This window comes from Dipodomys merriami, unplaced genomic scaffold, assembly GCF_024711535.1.
Source record: "Dipodomys merriami isolate MVZ:Mamm:240054 unplaced genomic scaffold, mDipMer1.0.p SCAF_4, whole genome shotgun sequence".
Lineage (NCBI taxonomy): Eukaryota > Metazoa > Chordata > Mammalia > Rodentia > Heteromyidae > Dipodomys > Dipodomys merriami.
In genome coordinates, this window is record NW_027205603.1 from 32,385,331 (window position 1) to 32,407,645 (window position 22,315).

The 22,315-nt window shown below is 37.4% G+C and overlaps 1 protein-coding gene across 2 annotated transcripts in view; it reads left to right on the forward strand.

Moving 5' to 3' along the window:
* Positions 1-329: 329 nt before the first annotated feature.
* Positions 330-22,315, forward strand: part of Ubxn2b (UBX domain protein 2B) — a 38,169-nt gene continuing 16,183 nt past the window's right edge. For both annotated transcript variants that reach the window (XM_069990767.1, XM_069990766.1), the window contains exons 1-6: positions 330-442; positions 8,336-8,439; positions 14,010-14,160; positions 18,518-18,601; positions 19,439-19,548; positions 22,066-22,203. In XM_069990767.1, the coding sequence (XP_069846868.1) occupies positions 359-442; positions 8,336-8,439; positions 14,010-14,160; positions 18,518-18,601; positions 19,439-19,548; positions 22,066-22,203 (671 nt within the window). In that variant the 5' untranslated portion in view covers positions 330-358. The remainder of the gene's footprint in view (positions 443-8,335; positions 8,440-14,009; positions 14,161-18,517; positions 18,602-19,438; positions 19,549-22,065; positions 22,204-22,315) is intronic.

The window sequence follows — 22,315 nt, forward strand, 5'->3', positions numbered from 1 at the left end:
TATAAGTGAACTTGACCAAGATATGGTTGCTACGTTCATGGTGTAACACAACCAAGGCCTGTTCTCATTCACCGTCGGGTGAAGTGAATCTGTGACTCGACGCTGCCCTCCAGGACAGCCCGCGGCACCTTCCAGCCTGTGGCAGTGACCGGATATTCTCTGGACCTTTAAGTGACATTCTTTAAACCACACGGCCCAGACAGCGGCGGCGCAACACAGGAACACGCACGCCTCGGTCGCGGCTCCGCCCCCTCCCTGGGGCTTCCCGGCACGGCTCCGCCTCCTCCCGCAGTTGCTAAGCAACCAGATCCGGAAGTCGCCGTAACGCGTCCGCAGGGGCGCCGCGAGCGGGTGGAAGATGGCGGAGGGTGGCGGCGCGGGGCCGGAGGAGCAGGAGGGGCGGTCTTCCAGGCCACGGCCCCCGAGCGCGCGGGATTTACAGGTGAGGCGGGCTGCTGACGTCGGGGGCTGGCTGCGGGCTGGCGGTGGGAGTCCCGCGAGGGCGGGTGGCCGCGTGCGGCCGAGCCGTGCCCCGACCACTGCTGGGGCCGACGCCGCTCCGGCGCGGGGGTCGCCCGCCGCCCCGGCGGGCCGCGGAGAGGTGTGCGGGAGCCGGCGCGCAGGTGCCCCATTCCCAAAGCGAGGAGGAACGGTGGCCGGGATGGCATCCCGCGGGGTCGGACGTCCGCCGGCTTGTTAAGGACTCCGCGGAGTTGCGGTCGCTGGCCCGCGGGGTCCCATCCGCGGTCACTAACGAAGCGACGCCGTGCTGCGGCTCCTCCTCCGGGATCCCGTCGCGGAGTGGATGACTTCGACCTAAAACATGGTTCCTTTTACCCAGTAGCTTTTCTTTGTTAAAGGAGTGAGCCTTTATGGTTGCAAGAGGGGGTGGTGAGACCGTGCACGGAACAGAGAAATAAAAGTTGGTGATGTTGAAAACCACCTAAGTTAACTAGACACCAGCGCACCAAACACTCTGGGCAGATGCTAACACCATTCTGCTCTTTTTTTCCCTACCTCCTTACAGGAGGTTTACACTGGTAAGGAGCTATAATAGAAAATAAACGAGACTCCTCCACAAACTTGGACAGAACAGTTTAATAACTACACATTCGTTCTGCATTTTTGAACCAATATGTTAACTATCTGCCTCGTAACTTACTGCTAAAATCTGGGAATGAAGATATTAAACAGGTCATCAGATCCATAGTTGGTGCTGGGTACCTGTTGAAGGGAATGAAATGAAATTTTTAGGGGACAGTGATGGACTGGGCCCAGTAATCCGAATCAGTGGAGTTTAATTGGATTAACCAAAGTGGAGCTTTGCGAGGTTGCTGATAACCCTCTTGGCAACTAGTTAAGCTACAATCAACTAACCTGTTCATCCAACCAAGCTGTAACCAGTTAAGTTGTTTGTGCCTTCCTTTTAGTCAGATCTCATTGGTTCTGGGGACTGCAGCATTTGCAGATTCTTTTTGTTTGGCTTTGGTTTACAATTAAATGTTAACTATAGTTAATCGATCTAAGGAATTTGCCTTTTCAAGATTGTTCAACCTTTTGGAACCCTTTATACTTTTTTTTTTTTGAAGGAATAGGAGGTGAATACTGAACTTAACATTTTAAAGATGAATTATCATTCAGTGCCCCAACAAGTAGTTCATAAGATGAAGAATTTGAGGAATGTAGAGATGACTTCCAGTGTCCAGATCTGTTTCAGAGGTAGAGGTAGTAAAGAGAACTGAAGAAAAGGAAGTTATCCACTTCTATGTTTTCTAATGTGGACCTAAGAGGCAGCATGAGGTGCTGTAGTTTTTTTGTTTGTTTGGTTTTTGTTTTTTTAAAAAAGGATTATTTGGTTCTGAAAATTTAGGAGAAGACTCTTGGTCTTTATGGTCAGCAATGTCTTCACTTGTAAATTACAGGTGATGAGAATTAATGCTGTCTCTTAAGGGCCTATATACAACTCCTTTATTCTGGCTCAGTCCTTGCCTGACAAGTGTGCTGTTACCTATAACTAGTTAGTACACTTTAATGCCAGTATTGTTAAGACTGTGTAACTATCCACTCTCCAAATCCATTTCCTAATTTTTATGTGAAAAGTGAGACTTGTTTAATCATGACTTGTTACCTAGCAAATTGTTTACATACTTAATCTAGTGAATCAATATATAATTAATGGTTCAAGATATTCTTACAGACATACATGCATAACATTTTTTATCTTTGTACTCTATGGCAGGCACATAACAAATTTATTAATAATAATTTGATACACCAATAATAGTATTTAAGAATTAATCATCTGTCCTCTAAGATTTAATTGGAATGTGAAGGACATGCAAGAAGCAACCAAAGTGATGATATTTCAAGAAATAAAGTATATATCAAAGGTTTTAAAGACTTGGATAATGTTATTCCCAACTGGTTTCTTAGGTATCAATTACTTCTGAACTATTTTATTGTAAAAATTACCTAGTTAGTACAGTTTTCAGTAGATACTTCTTATTCCTTGACAGCTTGCAATGAATCTTTCTGGGTCAGGAAAAACAAGCAATAAACCTCTAAGTATATCTTAACCACAATTCAGTGCAGGGTCTATCAGTGTTAAAATAACAAGGGAGTTTATTCCTACCACCTGGGAGAGTTGTATATTGGTCTCCCAAAGGCTTTACAGCACTGTGAGCCTCTGACTTACTGTATACTTGAAAAATCTCATTTGGACGTAAACCAAGAATAGGCATCCTTCACCTCCCCAAGTGGGAGGTGACAAGAGTAAACCCAAAACTAGCCTCTGTTTACTAGTACCTGCTAAGTACTATATTAGAAATAGTTGTGCTGGGAAGGTGGTTCAGTGGTAGAGTGCTTGCCTTGCATGGATGAGGCCCTGGGTTTGATTCCTCAGCACCACATAAGCAGAAAAAGCCAGACGTGGAGCTGTGGCTCAAGTGGTAGAACACTAGCCTTGAGCTGAAGAACTCAAGAGACAGCACCCAGGCCCAGAGTTCAGGCCCCAGGACCTACAAAAAAAAAGAAAAAAGAAAAAAGAAATATTTTAGGAAACTTACAATGTACTAAGGGAGATAAAAGAGCAAAAGTTCACAAATACAAGCTGAGCATTTAACAACATAATTTAAAAACGTAAAATGTTTTGAGCACATGAGGTTTTTGGTTCTATTTTTTCTATCAGGGTATTCACCTAGTAAAGTCTGTGCAGGTGGTAGGCTACAATCTGGAACTTTGAAATTTAAAATACTTTTGGTCCTAGGCCATTTGAGTAAAAGATACTTAACCTGTAATGACAATGTGATATTTAATGTAAAAATTATTAGACAGCATGTGCCATGAGAATATAGAAAAGTGTTAAAGTTTTGTATGGATTATCTGAAATGAACCTTTGAACAGACATCGCTCCTTATAGAAGTGGCATAAAAGTATTGCAACTCAGATGAAATAATAAAATTGGCTCAAGAGGAAATCCATAAGAGACTACTAATGTTTTTATTGACATGCAGATATTTAAGAACTGAAGTTTAAAGAAGGTAAAGAATGTGCACAAACTTACACAGTTCCTGAGTTGAAATTTAAATTTAATTTTGTAAGCCTGGCACTGATGGCTTGAGATGGTGGCTCATACCTATAATCCTACTTACTCAGGAGGCTGAGGTCAGAGAATTACGGTTCAAAGCTAGCCCAGACAGAAAAGTCAATGAAACTCTTCTTCAACTAAGCACCAAAAAAGCTGAAAGTGGAGTTGTGGACCAAGTAAGTGGTAGAGCACTAAGTTTGAGCAAAAAAGCTCAGGTACAGCACCCAGGCCATGAGTTCAGGCCTAGGACTGGCGTGCACATGTACATGCTCACTCTCTCACACAAACACACAAATTAGTTCTTGTAAGTAAGCAGTAATAAGTTGCAGCCAGTGTGAGGGGTGGGGTGGAGTATGAGTACACAAAAAATTAGGAAGAAAAAAATAGAACTTTTTATTTTTGTCCTTATGTATTTATTTTAAAACTTGACTTTTACCTAGCATACATGAGTCTCAGGGTTCAATCTCCCAACACTGCAAACAATGTGCGCGTGCGTGCGTGCGTGCGTGCGTGCGTGTGTGTGTGTGTGTGTGTGTGTGTGTGTGTGTGTGTGTGTGTGTAAAACAGATACTTCAAAGAATTAACTTTGCCTCAATCCTGTTTTCTTTTCCCAGTGAGGAAAGAATCCACAGAAAGAGCTTTCAAATCTCTTGCACTTCCCAAAGGATTACTGTATCTGTTTAAGATTTTTGTTTGCTATTTGATTCATGTTTCTTATTTTTGACCATAAGTCATGCTGATTTTAATTGTCCAAAAATGTCAAAAATAAGAGAAAAGTTCGATGAGATGGCATATATTTATAATCAGCACTTAACTAGGTTTAGGAGGAGGATCACAAATCTTGTTCTTAGTTCCTGAGTTATTGGTATTCTACTCAAAAAGATGTTATCTATGCCTAAATCTTCAAGTATTTTCCATTTATTTTCCTCTAGTAGTTTCAGAGTTTGAGGTCTTAAAATAAATCTTTGATGTATTTTGAATTAATTATTGGAGAAGGTGAGAGAGAGGAATCTTATTTCGTTTTTTCTACATGGTGGGTATCCATCCAATTGTCCCAATATTTCTTGAAGAGACTTTTCCGCAGTGTATGTTTTTGGGCGGAACCTTTATAGGATATCAGATGACTATTATGGTGTGTAGGTTTTTCTTCATAGTGCGTTTCATTCATCTGTGTGTCTGATTTTTGTGCCCATACTATGCTGTTTTTGTTACTGTCTTTATTGTAATTTGACATTAAGTGTTGTGTTTACCTTCACCATTGTTCTTTTTTACTCAAAATTATCTTGGCTATTTGGGGTATTTTTTGCTTCCATTTAAAGTGTCAGTTACTTTTTCTATGTGAAGAAAGTCATTCTAATTTTTGGTAGTTTTGCCATTTCATAATACTGTATTAATTCAGCTAAGCTATGAATGTAAGATATCTATCAACTAATGTTTTGTTCAGTTGCTTTCTTCAGTGTTTTATAGTTTTCATTATAAAGATCTTTTATCTCCTTAGTGGTTTATTCTGAGATATTTATGTACTTTTGAGGCTATTGTGAATGGAAAAGCTACTGAGATTTGTGTGTTTGCATACTGCCATTTTGCTGACAATGTTTACCAGGTGTAAGAATTTTTTATGGGGTTTTAATTACAAGATCATACCATCTCAGATTGGGATAATTCAACTTGCTTATTTCCTGTTTGTATCCCTTTTCTTTCTATATCTTTCCTTACTGCTCTAGCTCAGAGTTCAAGCAGTAGATTAAGTAAAAGTAGAGAGTGCAGATACCCTGTCTCATTCTTTAAAGGAAACAGTTTGTTTTTCTCTGTTCAGTAGGGTTTCTCTATGCATCCTTTATTAGGTTGAGGTACATTTCTAATACTCCTAGTTTCTTCAGGACTTTCATCATGAAGAGATGTTGGACTTTATCAGACATTTTCTTTGTATTGAGATGATAATATAATTTTTGTCCTTTAGTCAGTTTTTGTGTTGTACTCATTGATTGTGTATGTTGACCCATCCTTGCATCCTTGGGAATAATGTATGATCTTTTGGATTTGGTTTACAAGTTTTTAATTGAGAACATTTGTGTCAATAGTTATAAAGAAAACCTCACTGGGCACTGGTGGCTCATGCCTATAATCATAACCACTCAGAAAGTGGAGATCTGAGGATCTCTGTTCAAAGCCAGCCAGAGCAGGAAAGTCCATGAGACTCTTATGAATTAATCAGAAAAGGCCAGAAGAGCGCTGTGGCTTAGGCGGTAGAGCACTAGCCTTAAGCACAAATTGGCTCAGGGACAATGCCCAGTCCCAGAGTTCAAGCCCCAGGACTGCCTCCCCTCCCAAAAAAAAATAAAGAAAAAGAAAATCACTCTATAATTTTTTTTCTGTTGTGTCCTTATCTAGTTTGGATATTGGAGTAATTATAAAAGTAACTTTGCTGGTTCAGGGTCTGAAATCATTCTCTCTTTGTTTTTAAAGTTTCTTTTGAGGAATCTGTTTTTTCTACTAGATTTGCTTTTATAGTTGACATGGTAAGATTTTCTTTTACAGCTTTTGGTGTTGTTTCCTTCTTCTATATAGTTTTAAAAACCTGAGGTTTTAACTGTAATATATACTTGAGCTTTCCTTTTCTGGAATTAATTGGAATCCTATTTTTTAATCAAGATTTTCTTGAATATATTTTCTATGTTTTAGTTTACTTTTACTTCTGTATTCATGATTTGTAAGTTTGATTTTCGATAGTATTCCAGAGGTCTTGTATGTTTCATTTGTACTTAAAAAAATTTTAGTGTTGCAATACATTACTGAAACCTAGTGCTCTACCACTTGAGCTACAATTCCACTTTCAGCATTTTTCTGGTTATCTAGAAAACAAGATCTCAGACCTTCCTGCTTGTGCTAGCTTTGAACCATAAGTCTCAGATCTTAGCCTCCTAAGTGTGAGCTAGTACTGCCTGGGTATAATACATTTCCAAACCCTGGTAGTCTGTCTTCAGTTTTATCCAGTCTACTGGGAATGCTTTCAGCTTTCAGCCAAAGCTCAGGGCTCTCAGACTTACCTGGCAGCTAACAATTGCTAAGATTCATGGAAGTATAGGCCTCTGTGTTTTCATACACTGCCCAATAGTTTTCCCTCCTTGTGTAAGGGAAGTAATATCACATGATTCAAAGATTCTAGGGTCATGAGTCTCAGCTCCCCCTGGCAGTCAACACACAAATCCAGAAGGCAGGATCTGGAGGTCCAATCGTACACCATCCACAGGTTTGTTGTGTTTTTGCTATGACTCCAGCAATGGGACTTGCTCTACACCTTTTGAGGGTGGTCTTTTGAGCACCATACCCTTTGCTGCACAAGTTCCTTGTGGCTTAAATGTCTCCGCAGGTCCACATCACACTGTTCCTCTCTCCATGATCATCTCTTATGACCATTTCTTCCTCCCTCAATACTGTGCCAGCTGTCTTTAGATTCCCTAAACCATGATTGTTCCTTGTTTTTATTTTTGTTTTTATCCTAAAGTTCTTTTTTTTAGATTTCATTTAATTTTATTGTATGTACAAAGGGGTTACAGTTATATAACTAAGTAATACTACATTTCTTGTCGAACATTGTTACCCCCTCCCTGTTTTTTCTCACTTTCTTTCCCCCCACCACTCCCTTCCCAAATTGTAAAGTTCATTTCCCAACTTGTAAAGTTTATTTCCAACATAGTGTTTTGTAAGTATTACTGTTGCATTGGTTTTCTTGTTTTTAAGCCATCAGAAGTAGCTCAGTCTTGTTACTGAGATTAAGCTATATAGCAAAGCTGTTGTTAGATAGTTGTTAAGATGAGGACAGGAGAATGATAGATGTATTTGAGCAAAGCTAGCTTTTTCACACTAGAGCAGACAGTGTGGGATTACCCTCCAGCTGGAATTGCCCACTGTCTGGCTTAAATATATGATTCTTCAGCTCCCTGACCCCAGTTCCTGATCCTGGTGAGCCGGGGACAGGGTTTGGGGCTTTTACTACTTCTCTGTACTTTTCTCTTGCATCTTTTGTTTCTCTCTGCTTTCCAACTATCCTGCCATCATGATTCTTTATGTTCTGTCTCTTTTGCTCTTCAGAATACAGTCTCTCCTTTGTTACTTCACTCTTCTTGTTCAGTGTCAAACTCAGGACACTTCTAATCCACCATCTCATCCTTTCTCCGATAGACATTTTTTTCCAGTTCTGGGGTTTGAACTCAGGGCCGAAGCACGGTCCCTGAGCTTCTTTTGTTCAAGGCTACCACTTGAGCCACAGTGCCACTTCTGGCTTTTTCTGTTTATGTAGTACTGAGGAATCAATCCCAGGGCTTCATGCATGCTAGGCAAACACTCTACCACTAGGCCACATTCCCAGCCCCTCTAATAGACGTTTAAGCAATATCTTTGAAATTGTCATTACATTTTGAAATATCTAAGTGAAATTTTTTATAAACTGGAAGAGTTATATAAGACCAAACTTGAAAATGATTTGCTGATAAGGTTTTAAACTGTTGAGTAGTTAACTGAAAATAATTAAACTATATTTAAAATTTGTTCTAATAATCTAGTTAGTTCTAATCATTGTAATATGCAATGAGTTTATTTTGAAAAGGAATCATCTTTTGAAGCAACAACTTTCATTTTTCCATGAGCAATCCTTACAACTCAATTTCAATTTAAATTCTATTTGTAGGTTGTATAGTAGAATCTATTTCTAGTGTTAATATGTTTTATAACAAGCATGTTATTATATAGTTGGCCTTGGCAGAATTATATGAAGATGAAGTGAAAAGCAAATCTTCCAAGTCTGATAGACCTAAAGCTACAGTCTTTAAGAGCCCAAGGACACCACCTCAACGGTAAGTCTTGTTTTAAAAATATTATGACTGTTTAAAACTCACAAGTCCAAATTAACTTAAAAGAGTTTGGAGATTTTAATAATAATAATAATTTCTTAAAATACATAGTATTCTTAAAGTTTTTATAGTTCAAAGGCTAAAAGAAACTAAGAAAATTACTTTAAATTAGATAGCATAAGAAATCATATCATCAAGCTAGGTGCTGGTGGCTCATACCTGTAATCCTAGCTACTCAGGAGGCTGAGATCTGAGGATCATGATTTGAAGCCAGGTGGGGCAGGAAAGTCTGTGAGACTCCTTTCTCCAATTACAGAAAAAGCCATAAGTGGCACTGTGGCTCAAGTGGTAAAGTGTTAGCCTTGGGCAAAAGAAGTTTAGAGATAGTGTCCAGGCCCTGAGTCCAAGCCCAGGACTGGCCAAAAAGAAAAAACAAATCATATCTGTAGTGGTATTGTTTGGGCTCAGTGGGTCTTAAGTATTTTTTGAGTAATAAGACACATTGAGGATCTGATGAAAATTTTAAGCTCTTTCCTTCCAAAGCAGCAGGCATATGCTGTTTTGTCACATTTTTAAGGGTTCCGATGTTTCTTAAATCCATCCATGCAGCCTTTGTGGGTTTTTGTCCTCCATTTAAGAATCTTCAACTGCTAGGCCTGGAGGCACGAGAGGTCCTGGGTTCAACCCATTATTACCAAAAAGGAATATCTTAATAGAACTTCTGAAGTTTGTCTGATTCTGTTGTATTACGTCTCATATAATAAGCAACCTCCTGGATAGTGTTTGCTGTTAAAATTCCTGAAGTATATAAATGTCAACCATGAAACTTGAAGGAGATAAGAGTCAAGTATATAAAGTATCTCTCCGCACATGAACATAAAGCAAAATAATGTTTATGTTTTCGCTACTAATTTTTACAAATTTTGAAACCAATGCATAGTCAAAAGGAGTACAATTCACCTTAGTTACTAGTTGTTACTATGCCTTAACCTCGCAGACATGCATGATGTTTCTTTACTCAGCACATTGTAATCATCATGACACTAATCTGTGTATCCCCTAAGAATAAATGTACATGGCTTAATATCTCTGATAACACAAAATTATCAGTGATTCTGTGATATCATTTATTGTATAATCTGTAATTAGGTAGCTCTTACAGCCTTTTCTTGGAATTTTAGGATCCAACCAAGTACCATATCTGCCTTCCATCTGATTATGATGTTTTGAATTTTTGAATCCAGAGCATTCTCTTTACCTTTTTTGTTGCTTGTTGTTAGCTCACCTACGTAATATAGAGTTTTATTACACTTTAAAAAGGGTCTAAATCACATGTCTTATAAAATGCCCCACATTTTAGATCATTGTTTCCTCCTCATTAGATTCTTGTTAAAACATTTTTGTAAAGCATACTAGATGAGTGATACTCTCTGCTTTTTATTATATCACATCAGGAACCCTATAATTCCAAGTTTTACCACTATTGATGATATGCTCACTTGGTTAAGGTGCTGACCAACACATCACTCCATTGTAAGGTACAGTTTTTCCTTTGTAATCAGCAGGTTGGTATCTTGGCACGATTTGAATATCCTGTCCTTGCATATAATTTCTGATATATATATATATGTGTATGTTTATATGTATGTACATATAGTATTTTTAACTTCTTAATTTATAGGTTTTCCTATTTTTAAAGTACAGTATGTATTTGTGTACTGTAGTTGTACTCATTTGGTATTGTCCTCAGTTTGACAATATAATGAATGACTTTAGCTCTTGGTATAGCAACTCAAAGTATATGAATTTTTAAGTATATTAATAATTTGCTTTCTATGTATATAATTCTTAGAATGTTGTAGTGAATGGTTTTACTTATGCTATCTGAAATAATGTTATTAATAGCTTTAATATCATAATCAGTTTTTTTTAGTTGGTGCTGAGAATTGAACCTAGGGCCTCATACATGCTAAGCACATATTCTACTATATCTACTATGTTGAGCTATATCCCCAGCAATAATGCAGTTTTTAAAGACTTTGTGCCCTGGTTTGATCTCGAGTATTATTTATATACACAAAAAGATGAGCTTCCTTAAGGGATATTTATGTAGAATTAAACTCTGTTTAATTACACAGGACATGATGCCTAGGAAAGTATTGTTAGCTTCTTAGTGTGATTATTATCTAACATTTAATCATAGGCACACACATAGTTCCCTTGCTCTCCCATTCAGTATCTGCATTTGCTCAGTGTCATTCTATCTACTGATTTGTGTGGTACAAAAAAACAGTGCTTATTTTTATTTCCACCTCCTCAGGCACTATTAAAATCAACATGGTTATATGAGCTTTGGGTGTTTTTTTTCCTTTATTTGAAAAAGATTCCACTGTGTAGCCTAGACTGGCTTCAGATTCATTATTTGCCACACCTCCCAAGTGCTGGGATTATAGTTGTGTGCCACTATGGTTTGTACTCCTTGCCATTTCAAGCCAATGTATGTTTTGTCTAAATTCTAAGTATAATGTGATCTTCATTTTAAATTAGAGGGAGATACATAATCTACCAAAAAAAGAACACTCCAATACACCTTATGCACATGTCTTCTACAAGTCATTATATAATAATTTTGTTTTGAGGATTAACTGATATAATAAAGTATGTAGATGTCTAGCACAATGTTGAGACTTAAAAGATTATTAGAATCTAGGTGAGCATAGAAGATGAGAAATACAATTCTAGTCATAAAGAAGCATTAGGTTGATAAGCAATATATCCAGATTAAACCACCAGAACCATAGCAGGTTAGTAGCAGAAAAACTTAGATTAAAAAAAGGTTGACTAGGTGGAGGTGCAACCAGGATGGACTTCATGGGTATGTAACCTGTGTTCTATAAAATGTTTTGGATCCTTAATACATTTTGAGAAAAGGGACTTACATTGTCAGTTTTCAACTAGTCCAAATTATATAGCCAGTCCTGGATATAGCCATATTATAGACAATCTTCAAAGTCAAGCAAATGGGTTACATTTGTATAGAGGATGCAGTAGAGCCAATATTTTTAAAATGTAAATTTAGTGATAAACTATAGTGAAGTTGGGTGCCTGTGGTTCTTGCCTATAATCCTAGCTACTCAGGAGGCTAATATTGGAGGATCACAGTTTGAAGCCAGCCCATGCAGAAAAATCCTTGTAAGACTCCTTTCTCCAATAAACTACTCAAAAAGGCCAGACGTTTCATTGTAGTTCAAGTGGTAGAACACTAGCTTTGAGCACAAAGTGGCTCAGGGACCATGCCTAGGCCCTGAGTGCAAACCCCAGGACTAGCCAAAAAAAAACTATAGTGATAAAGTTTTGACCTTATTCTCTCTCTCTCTCCTCTCTCTCTCTCTCTCTCTCTCTCTCTCTCTCTCTCTCTCTCTCTCTCTCTCTCTCTCTCTCTCTCTCTCTCTCTCTCTCTCTCTCTCTCTCTCTCTCTCTCTTTCTCCCCCTCCCCCCCAACTAGGCTTTCCCAGTCACAAAATTTTAGCCTGTTGATGGATTTTTCTTTCCTATAAATTGGAGGTGATATCATTGTTCTGAGGATTAAATGACCACATTTACCCTGGTAAATAAATGTTAGCTGTTGTGTCCTTAAAAGGAAGGACTGGCAATGGTAAGACAAAGGATAGGAGGCTAAGAAATAAAGAAGAAAACAGTTGAAGTAATCAAAAGAATGGGGTAGTACAATTTTAAATTCAGGTGTTGTCAATGGAATGATAACGCCTATCCCTGTTTTCATTCAACCTATACAGTGTTAACTATAGTTAACACATGACGAAAAGGAGAAGTAAAACAAAAGTATACAAATTGGAAAGAAATCTTTGCAATCAATGTTTGATTTGCAAATATGTTTATGTAAGCATAGAGTGTTCGTTTACTAGTCAGAAAATACTGCTGCTTCTCATTCACACCCAAAGAATAGTCAGAACATTCACGAAGGATTACAAAAAAGTGCAGGACTTACACTACCAGATATAAAGGTTTACACCAAAACTGCAGTAGTGAAGAGGGTGAAGACTGGCAGTAAGGGGAAAATCCAAGGAATGGAATCATAGATGCTCACAGGTGGCCACTTGATTTCTGATAGTGACCCTGCAGAGGGGAAGGGGAGAGAATTTCATTGTAACTTCCTTGAACATACAGACATTTGTGTGAAGAATCATTCTTAGCCTCTCCCTTACACCATATGCAGACCATCAGTTCCAGATGGATTATGGGTCTAAATATAAAAGTTAAAACAGTGATGCTTCTATAAGAAAATAGAATATATGCTCAATCTTAGAGTAGGCAAAGACTTCTTAAATATACATTAAAACCATTAATCATAAAAGAGCTAGTAAATCTTTTCCAAAAAAAAAATGTTTCTCACTAAAGGAAAGCTAAAGAGGACGCATGTTTTAAGCGAGTTTGGAAACCTGGAACAGGGAAAAGCAGCAGGAAGCTTTGCTTTTGCTTTTCAGTGTTTGGCAGGGTCCTAAGACCATCTGCTATCCAGCTAATCCTAAGAGGAAACCAAGTTGCCTGGGTGAAGGCAGAGTACAAGCATGAGAGGAAGGCTTCCCTAGCTCCTGCTCCTTCCAATGTACTTCTCCAAAGCACTGGCAGTCCAATGAAAGCCCCTTGCCCCACAGCATAGAGTAGGGTTCTTTTGCTGCCCATTTGTTTCCAGGTAGAATTTTTCTTTCACTGACAAATTGAAAGTTGATCTGCTCTCCCCTCTATTCTGTTCATTTTTCACATGCTAATTCTATAGAAAATCTTTCAAGTGAACTCCATTTCTAGTTCCAGTGCTAATATAATTTCCCCCATTGCTTTTCAAGTCTGTTTAGTGTGAGTTTGGAACTGGAGTGGATGGAACAGGAAGTGAAGGGTAGACTTGGTCATCTTCCACTTTATTTCCACTTTCTGTTATTCTTGATAAAAAAAATATGTTAAAAGATAAACAGAGTGTTACTCTCAAGTGAAGGAAATTTTTATGTTTCATATGGACATTAGTCACTACATAAGAAATATGAAAAACAATGGCTTCTAAATTATTTGTTTTTAACATAGAGGATTATAATGGAGTAGATGACCTACAATTACAAATCTGTGATAAACTGTATAGCCCTATAGTCTATAGAGTTGGATGTTGATAATGACTAAATATAAAGATCTCCACTGACTACTCTTTCCTGAGTGTCAGTTCCTTGCAGGGGAGGGACTAGCCTCCCATTGTCACACTTTTCCCCTGATTTGTGAACGAGGTGCCTTTCATAAGCAGCCACTGAGCCCAGAGCAGGAAGCACACATGCCAGTTATAACGCTGGGTGCCAGCTGGGTGCCAGATGTTCCATCAGAATCTCTGCAACCTAAGTGAGGAAGTATGTGTACCTATATTCTATCTTTTCCTTAATTCCATTTTAAAAATCAAATATTTCCACAGAAATCAGTAATGTCTCTTAAATAAAATTTATCTCATAAGACTTATGTAGTTTCTTACTTTAGATTTTGTCTATTCCATTTTTATTCATGGACTATACTGTTTAAAGCTTTTATTCAGGAGAACATGAATATGGTGGATTGCATATAGTTCGACCTTCAACTGAGAAAATTGTGAATGAGCTTTTCAAAGAGGCAAGGGAACATGGGGCTGTTCCTCTGAATGAAGCCACGAGATCTTCAAGTGATGACAAACATAAGGTCAGTGCCATTTAAAAACTATACTGTGTTTGTATGTGTGTGTGTGTGTGTGTGTATTTGTGTATATGTAAGTGTGTAGTGCTGGAAGTTTGAAATAGAGCTTTACGCTCTGTTTGCACTACCTACCTCTAGCAATTCTATATTTCCATTGTCTCAAAATTATTTACAGAACTTATTTTCTAACTGTATTTAATCTTTGAGATTTATCATCTTTATTTTTATTTTCTTTTCAATATAAATTTCTAATTATTTAATTCCCTTTTAAAATATTTATTGTTATTATAAAGGTGATGTACACAGGGCTTACAGTTACATAATAATCTTTATTTTTTTGTGCTTAAAAAAAATTGAAGCCATTCTTACTGCTAAGTAATAGATTATTTTTAAAAAGATTCTCGAGGATTTGCAACAAGAATGCAGAGAGCTCACGATTTGTCACAGTGATTCCATTTTGCATGATTATAATACAGAATCAAAACCAGGAATTTGACATGGAAGCATATGTAGATTTGTGTAATAAACAACCTAACCAAGACATTCTTCAATTATTATCAAGCTCTTTGAAGGTATACCATTTTGTCATCCCTGCATCTCTTTTTTGTTGTTGTTTTTGGTCATGGGGCTTGAACTGTGGGCTTGGGCATTGTCCCAATGCTCTTCAGCTCAAGACAAAGTACTCTACTACTCGAGCCACAGAACCACTTCTTTATACTCTCTTAATATATGGTCATTATCCATCTGTTTTCTTTCTCTGTAAGTTTAATGGAATCATGCGGTATATGACCTTTTGGGAATATAATTTTTCACTCAGCATAATGCCCTTGAGATTCATCAAAGTTATTGTTTGTTTTAATATTTGGTTCTTTTTTATTCCTGGCAGAACTTCACATTGTGAATAGACTACCATGTGAACAAGCATTCACTGTTGAGGCACATTTTAGTTGTTTCCAGTTCTTATCTATTACAATTTCTGTGAACAATCATCTTGTAGATTTATACAAATAAAAATTTTCATGTCTTTGAAATAAAAACCCAGGAACTTTTATTGGTATGATAGTGCATATGATAGGGAATATTTAATGTTTTAAGAAACTGCCTACTTGTTTTCTGAAATGATTATATTAGATTCTCACATAGTCTTATGTCAGCCATTAGCGGTGATACTATTTTTTATTTTAGCCATTTTGATAGGTATGTCATGAGAATATAGTGTGATTTTTAATTTACATTTTCATCATAATTAGGTGACTTGCATTTTCCTAAAGACTGGTAAGATTGAACATTTTTCAAATGTCTATTTGCCATTATCATGACTGTTTTCAGTGCAATGTCTCTTCATAACTTCAGCCCACATTCTGTTTGGATTGTTTGTTTTGTTATAGTTGAATATAGAGTGTTCTCTATTTTAGTAGATGGCAGTTCTTTGTTAGATACATAAATGATACCCAAATATTTTCTCCTAGTCTATAATTTGTATTTTCATCCTCTTAAGGTATTTTGCAGAGCATAAATGTTTAATGGTTAATGTTTATAGTTCAATTTATCTCTTTCTTTTATGTATCGTACTTTTGGTGTCTTGTCCAATAATTTTTTTAATTAAGTTTTTTATTGTGAAAATACTGTACAGAGGGGTTACAGTTACATGAGCAAGGTAATGAGTGCATTTCTTAGCCAGCATTGTTGCCTCCTCCTTTGTTTTTCCCCTACCATCCCTTCCCTCCCACCTCCTCAGCTACACCCCCCCCACCCCACCTAAATAGTAAAGTTCGGTTTTTGACAAAGCGTCTTGTATATCTCATTATATATCTCATTTTTGTTGGTCGTGGGGCTTGAACGCTGGGCCTGGGCTCTGTCCCTGCGGCGCTCTTCATCTCAAGACGAGCACTCTACCAGTTGAGCCACAGCGCCACTTCCTTGTCCAGTAATTTTTTGTATAACTTCAGGTCACAAAGATTTTCCGTAGAAAAATTTTCAAGTTTACAATCTATGTTTTAGCCTTTGACCCATCTCCACCTAATTGTATAGAAGGTGAGGTTCCTTTTGTGCTTATGGGTGTCTGTTTGGCTCACTTATTTTGAAGGCCCATCTTTCTCCTTTGCATTGCTTTTCTTTTTTTTTTTTTTGCCAGTGATGGGGCCTGAACTCTGGGCCTGGGTGCTGTCCCTCAGCTCTTCAGCTCAAGGCTGGCACTTTAACACTTGAGCCACAGTGCCACTTCTGGCTTTTTCTGCTTATGTGGTGCTAAGGAATCAAACCCAGGGCCTCATACATGCAAGGCAAGCACTCTACCACTGAGCCACCTTCCCAGCCCTTGCATTGCTTTTATAACTGCTATAAGTTGCTATAAATCTTTGTATAGTTTCTATAACTGTGACAACTGATACAGTATTGGGACACTAAAGAGGACAGGCACTAGTGTCTTTAGACCTTTTCTGTTTTGTTTTTAATGTCAATATAGGGACTTGAATTCAGGGCCTGGGTGCTGTCCTTCAGCTTTTTCACTCAAGGCTGGCAGTCTACCACTCCAGACACAGCTCCAGCTTTGGATAGTTAATTGGAGATGAGTCTCATGGACTTTCCTGCATAGGCTTTCTTTCACTGTCCTCTTATCTCAGCCTTCTGAGTAGCTAGGATTACAGATGTGAGCAACCAGCACTTGGCCCTGCATATATTCTCTCCCCTCCCCTCCCCTCCCCTCCCCTCCCCTCCCCTCCCCTCCCCTCCCCTCCCCTCCCCTCTCCTCAAGTTAGTTGTGGGGCTTGAACTCTAGGCCTGTGTGCTGTCCCTGCGCTCTTCAACTCAAGGCGAGCGTTCTACCACTTGAGCCACAGCACCATTTGCAGTTTTGTTTTTTTTTTTTTTTTTTCTGGTGGTTTATTGGAGATAAGAGTCTCACAGAAAAAAAAAAGTGTCTCACAGATTTTCCTGCCCAGGCTGCCTTTGAGCTGTGATCCTCAGATCTCAGCCTCCTGAATAGCTAGGATTACAGGCGTTAGCCACTGGCACCCAGCTTGCATATATTCCTATAATCAGTAGTTCTCAATCTGAAAGTCTCTTGAGTCATTTGGAGGATTTTCTAAACCACCATATGTCTTGGGTATTATGGAGTAGTAGATTTGAGTTGTTACTAGATGTGTCTTTTGAAAAAAATTCTTATAATTTTTTCATTAACTTAAGAATCTCTATTCTAAACTATACTTATGTTTTTCTCTTTATTTATTAGTTAATAGTTTGAGACTTTTACAGTCAAGCCTTAAGGTAATCTTAGTTTCTGCAAGTTCCTCAACTCTGTAAGAAAAGTGTGGAGGCTATGTGATTTAGTGTGTAGGAAAGAAATCTGGATGGACATTAAACAGAATGGCATTTTCTCTCCTAAATTCTCTTATCCTATGACCTGTGGTTAACAGAGCAAAATAAAAGGTACAAAGCCTGACACTGGTAGCTTATGCCTATAATTCTAGCTACTCAGAAGGCTGAGATAAGAGAATTGTCAGCTGGAGCAAGAAAGTCTGTGAGACTTTTCTTTCCAGTTAACCACCAGAAAACTGGAAAGTGGCACTTGGCTCAAAGTAATAGAATGCTAGTCTTGATCACAAAAGCTTAGGGTCAGTGCCCAGTCCCTGAGGTCAAGTCCCATGGTGGATAAAAAAAAAGTACAGTAATAGATGACTTATTATAGTTAAAAAAGTAGTTTATAAAATATATTAGAGCTTTTCAAGGTAACATGTTCATTTATAGATATTTCTCCTTTACCCTGTAAAACTTAACTCTTGAAGTACAATTTTATTATAAAATTTGTTATAAAATAGATGACTATATTCTTAAAAATACATATTTTAGTGCATAAGATTAGCCTAAATTAGTTCAACTTCTCATTTGAAGAAACTTGTGCCAGGCGCCAGTGGCTTACACCTATAGCCCTACCTACTCAGGAGGCTGAGATCTAAGGATCATGGCTGAAAGCCAGACTGAGCTGAAAAGTCCCTGTGAGACTCTTATCTCCAATTAACCAACAGAAAACCAGAAGTGGTGCTTTGGCTCAGAGGGATAGAACATTTGCATTAAGAAAAAGAATTAAGAAACAGTGTCCAGGCCCTGAATTTAAGCCCCATGAACAGGAAAAAAAGAAAGAGAGGGAGGGAGGGAGGCATGGAGGGAGGGAGGAAACTTAATTTCTTTCTTGAATAAACTTCTCTATAACATTAGGTCTTCATTCTAATATAAAATTATCCTAGTAATTGTGAACCTGTTTGGCAGTTATGCAGTTATGATTTACTAGTTTACAAATTCATCAAGCATTAATAACATTTAAATTATTTCTTTAGTGAATTTTTTACTTACTTACTGTGTATTTTAGTCATTTACAGGTGGAGGATACAGACTAGGCAATTCCTTTTGTAAACGGTCTGAATATATCTATGGAGAAAGTCAACTTCAAGATGTATGTACAATAACAAAAACAAATGTTTAAGTATCTGCCTCTAGTTACTACTTTTTTTTATAAATTTAAAATCTCTTTGTTGTTACTTTTTGATATATGGATTAAGGACCAGTGTGTGAGTTTTCCATCTCAATTTTAGTATTTCTCAGTCAGCCTTGCACTTACTTAGAGATTCATAACTTTGTAGAAGAAATGTATGTCATCATAGTTAACATACATAATAATTATTTCAAATTATACATTATATTGATACATTTATATGTGTATATTTCTATCTTAATATTTATTTTATATTATGCCTGTATTATATATAACCTTAATATATACTTGTATATATATAACATACACTATATATAGTCATAATGTAAAATGAGTTAACATAGAACACATAAGGTCATTCTATTGCATTTGAAACTTTGGAATTATAATTTCATTCTATTATTTGCTATTTATTTTAAACATTAGGAGTTTCTTGGAAGGTGATTGGAGGGTCAGCCCTGCTTCTAAGCTGTGGAGCACAGAAGATATGATGTAGAGTTTGGTGTAGATAAAGGAGCAGGATGGGGGTAGCTGGGTGGCAGGTGCTGCCGTCTCATTGCTCTGTTTGTACACCGAGGCCAGAGTCCATCTGCAGAAGCTTGCAACCAATGTCATTTTTTGTTAAGCTAAAAAGTCTGCTAAGCAAACACATACGGTTCCATATCTTTTAACTTTGAATAGAGAACAGAACAGATTCTTCCAAATAAATTAATTGCATAATATGATGTAAGATGACATTTAAATCTTAAAATTGTTTGAAAATGGTTTCTTATAGTTTTAATTTTTATGATCATACAGGTCCAGATTTTGCTTAAACTGTGGAGCAATGGTTTCAGTTTAGATGATGGAGAATTGAGGCCTTACAGTGATCCAACAAATGCTCAATTTCTGGAGTCTGTTAAAAGAGGGTAAGATGTATCATTTATGTTCTATTGTTTCTTGGAGTACAGAGAATTTTTTTTTTTAAACAGACTACTGCTCAGTTGTGTGCTACTGGTTTTTAACAATTGATTAGTGGGCTCTATCATATAGGTCATTGCTGGGGAGGTAGTTTATCTAATTCTTTGTACAGAGGGCCATTGGCTACTCACCCTTTTTAAATCTGATGAAAATGTAGCTCCACTCCAAGATGAAACATTTTGTTGAAATAAATCAGTGAATCAATTCATATGTAGCTCTCTATCCACAAATCCATTATTCTCCTTATTGGCAGGATAACTTCATTGCATGTATGCCTTAAATCCAGCAACTTAATAAAAACTCTTTTAAAGTGGCATTATTGACAGAGATTTCAAAAGGTTTTAAGTTATAATATTCAGCCATAAACCAGATATAAAGTGCCTTGCCTCATGCAACGAGCATTGCAACTTACCAGCCCTTCTTGCCAAAGGATGGAGAGTCAAATGATTTTGGTATGTTAATAAAAGCTTTTCTACCGTACAATTTCACCAGGTAACAGTGGTATCATTCCCAAGCAAAAATACAACTAAAGATACAAGATTTGTGATAAACTGAGAGATAAAGTATGAGGAAGAGACCAAAGTAGGTTATACTACATACAGGATTGAAGGTAGAGCTTTTTGCAAGTGAAGAAAAATGTAGGACAGTAGCTGAAGTGGAATATTCTTTGGAGTTGAAATAGTCAGGGAACTCTGGAGGAAAGATGTTTTAGATGAGTTAGCATAAATTTTATTTGAAGTTCTGTACAAATAGGAAACCACACAAAGACAAGACATTCTATAAACTATGCTTGAGTCATTGAGAAAAATGTGAAGCTGTCCTAGGAGGCAGTATATTGTGGTAGCTATTATTTGGATGGAATGGTTTAAGTCACTGGGAAGAGCTGCGAACTGGAGGAACCTTTGAGCCGCTAAAAGAAACACATCATTTGATGGGATATCTTGAACAGATGCCACAAGAAAACAGTGATGATTTTATACTGTGATATAGATCAAAACTAACTTTTTGTTAAAATAACTTATAAACTTTGTATGTTAATTTTCAGGCAAATGGTATATTAAGAGGATTTTGAAATCTGAGGCACACATGTTAGAAAGTCATAACTAGGAAGAATTTTATAAAAGGCTCATTGAATGAAAGAATGGTAGCAATTAGTGGTTCTTAATTATAAGATCCATTATCTCCAGTGTATATATTGGGTATTTGGAACTTGAACTCAGAACCTGAGCTCTAACTCAGCATTCTTGCTCATGGCCGGTGCTGTACCACTTGAGTCACATCTCCAGCCTGGCTTCTTTATAATATTTTGTAATAATGTTTCCACTGTCCTGTAAAAAACTTCAGAAATTATTGTCTATCCACATTATTTTGCCAAATATTGATAAATGTTCCACCTTAAATATATTAAAGTAATTTATCATAAATTGAAATATGTGTCAATTTTTGATGATCTGCTTTTATTTCTTTAGTATAAACTGCCATTTCAACTTATAAGTGTTCAAGTAAGACCACAACAGCAGACAAGAAGTAGTAAGCTGGGACTGGTGGTCTGTAATTTCTTGGAGGCATAGGTAAAAAGGATTACAGTTCAAGGCAAGTCTGGGCAAAAAAGTTAATGAGACCTTATCTCAACAATCTGAACATGGTAGTTCGTACCTCTATCCAGCTGTGTGAGAGACAGAAGAGATAAGATCATGGTCCAAGCCCCACCCTGGACAAAAGCTTGAGACCCTACCTGAAAAAAAATAAAAGCATGACCAAATTGATGCTTGCCTGGCAAAAGGTGAAGTCCTGAGTCCAAAAGGCTGTACAACAAAAAATAAAAAACTTGTGTATTTGTTCAGTTTAGCACTCATGTAAATGTCACTAGTATAAAAACAAAAAATGAGGCATAACTTAATGAAGTTGTTGGCTAATGAAGTTGTTGCTATAGTATTGCAATCAAGAAGTTGTTAAAATTCCGAACAAAATGTGGTCTTCTCTCAGTTTACATGTTAAAATACATGCCTGGAAATTTCAAAGTCTAGTAACAAAATATATTTCAAGCAGGTTTAGGCTCAGAGTTGTTTTTATTGGCAGCCTATGATTCTGTATCATCCAAGTGTTCACTGTGCATCTCCAAACCTCCCACAGCCCTGCTTCTTCAGTGAAGGGAAGCAGTGCCCATCAAGGACCCAACAGTCCAACACCTGTCGGGGCACAGAACTTCCTGCAGGCAGTTTAGAAATAAATGTTTGTATTAACTAAAAAAAAATCATAGGAATTTTCTACTGCTATCTAGGTATCAGTTGTTATTTTAACAGCATAGTTTTTAATGCACTACAATATTGCTTTGACCACTATGTCAATAAAAAAGATCAAATAGCCATGGAAATTTTTTACAGCTCATGACTTGATCATGGTAATCTCAACAGTGTGGTTTCATTTCTCAAAACCTTAACTCATACCTCTTCCCCCTCTTGAAGGGAGATACCCCTGGAGCTCCAGCGACTGGCTCATGGTGGCCAGGTGGATCTGGATATGGAAGACCATCAGGATCAGGAGTACACAAAACCTAGACTGAGGTTCAAGGCTTTCAGTGGAGAAGGACAAAAACTTGGAAGGTAAAATTCCTAGTGAGAAGTATACTGCTTTGTTCAACCTGAATTTTATTTTTGAGAATAATAAAAGCAAGCCAGTCTTCAGAGTAAAAAACGAAACTATGAACTTAAGACC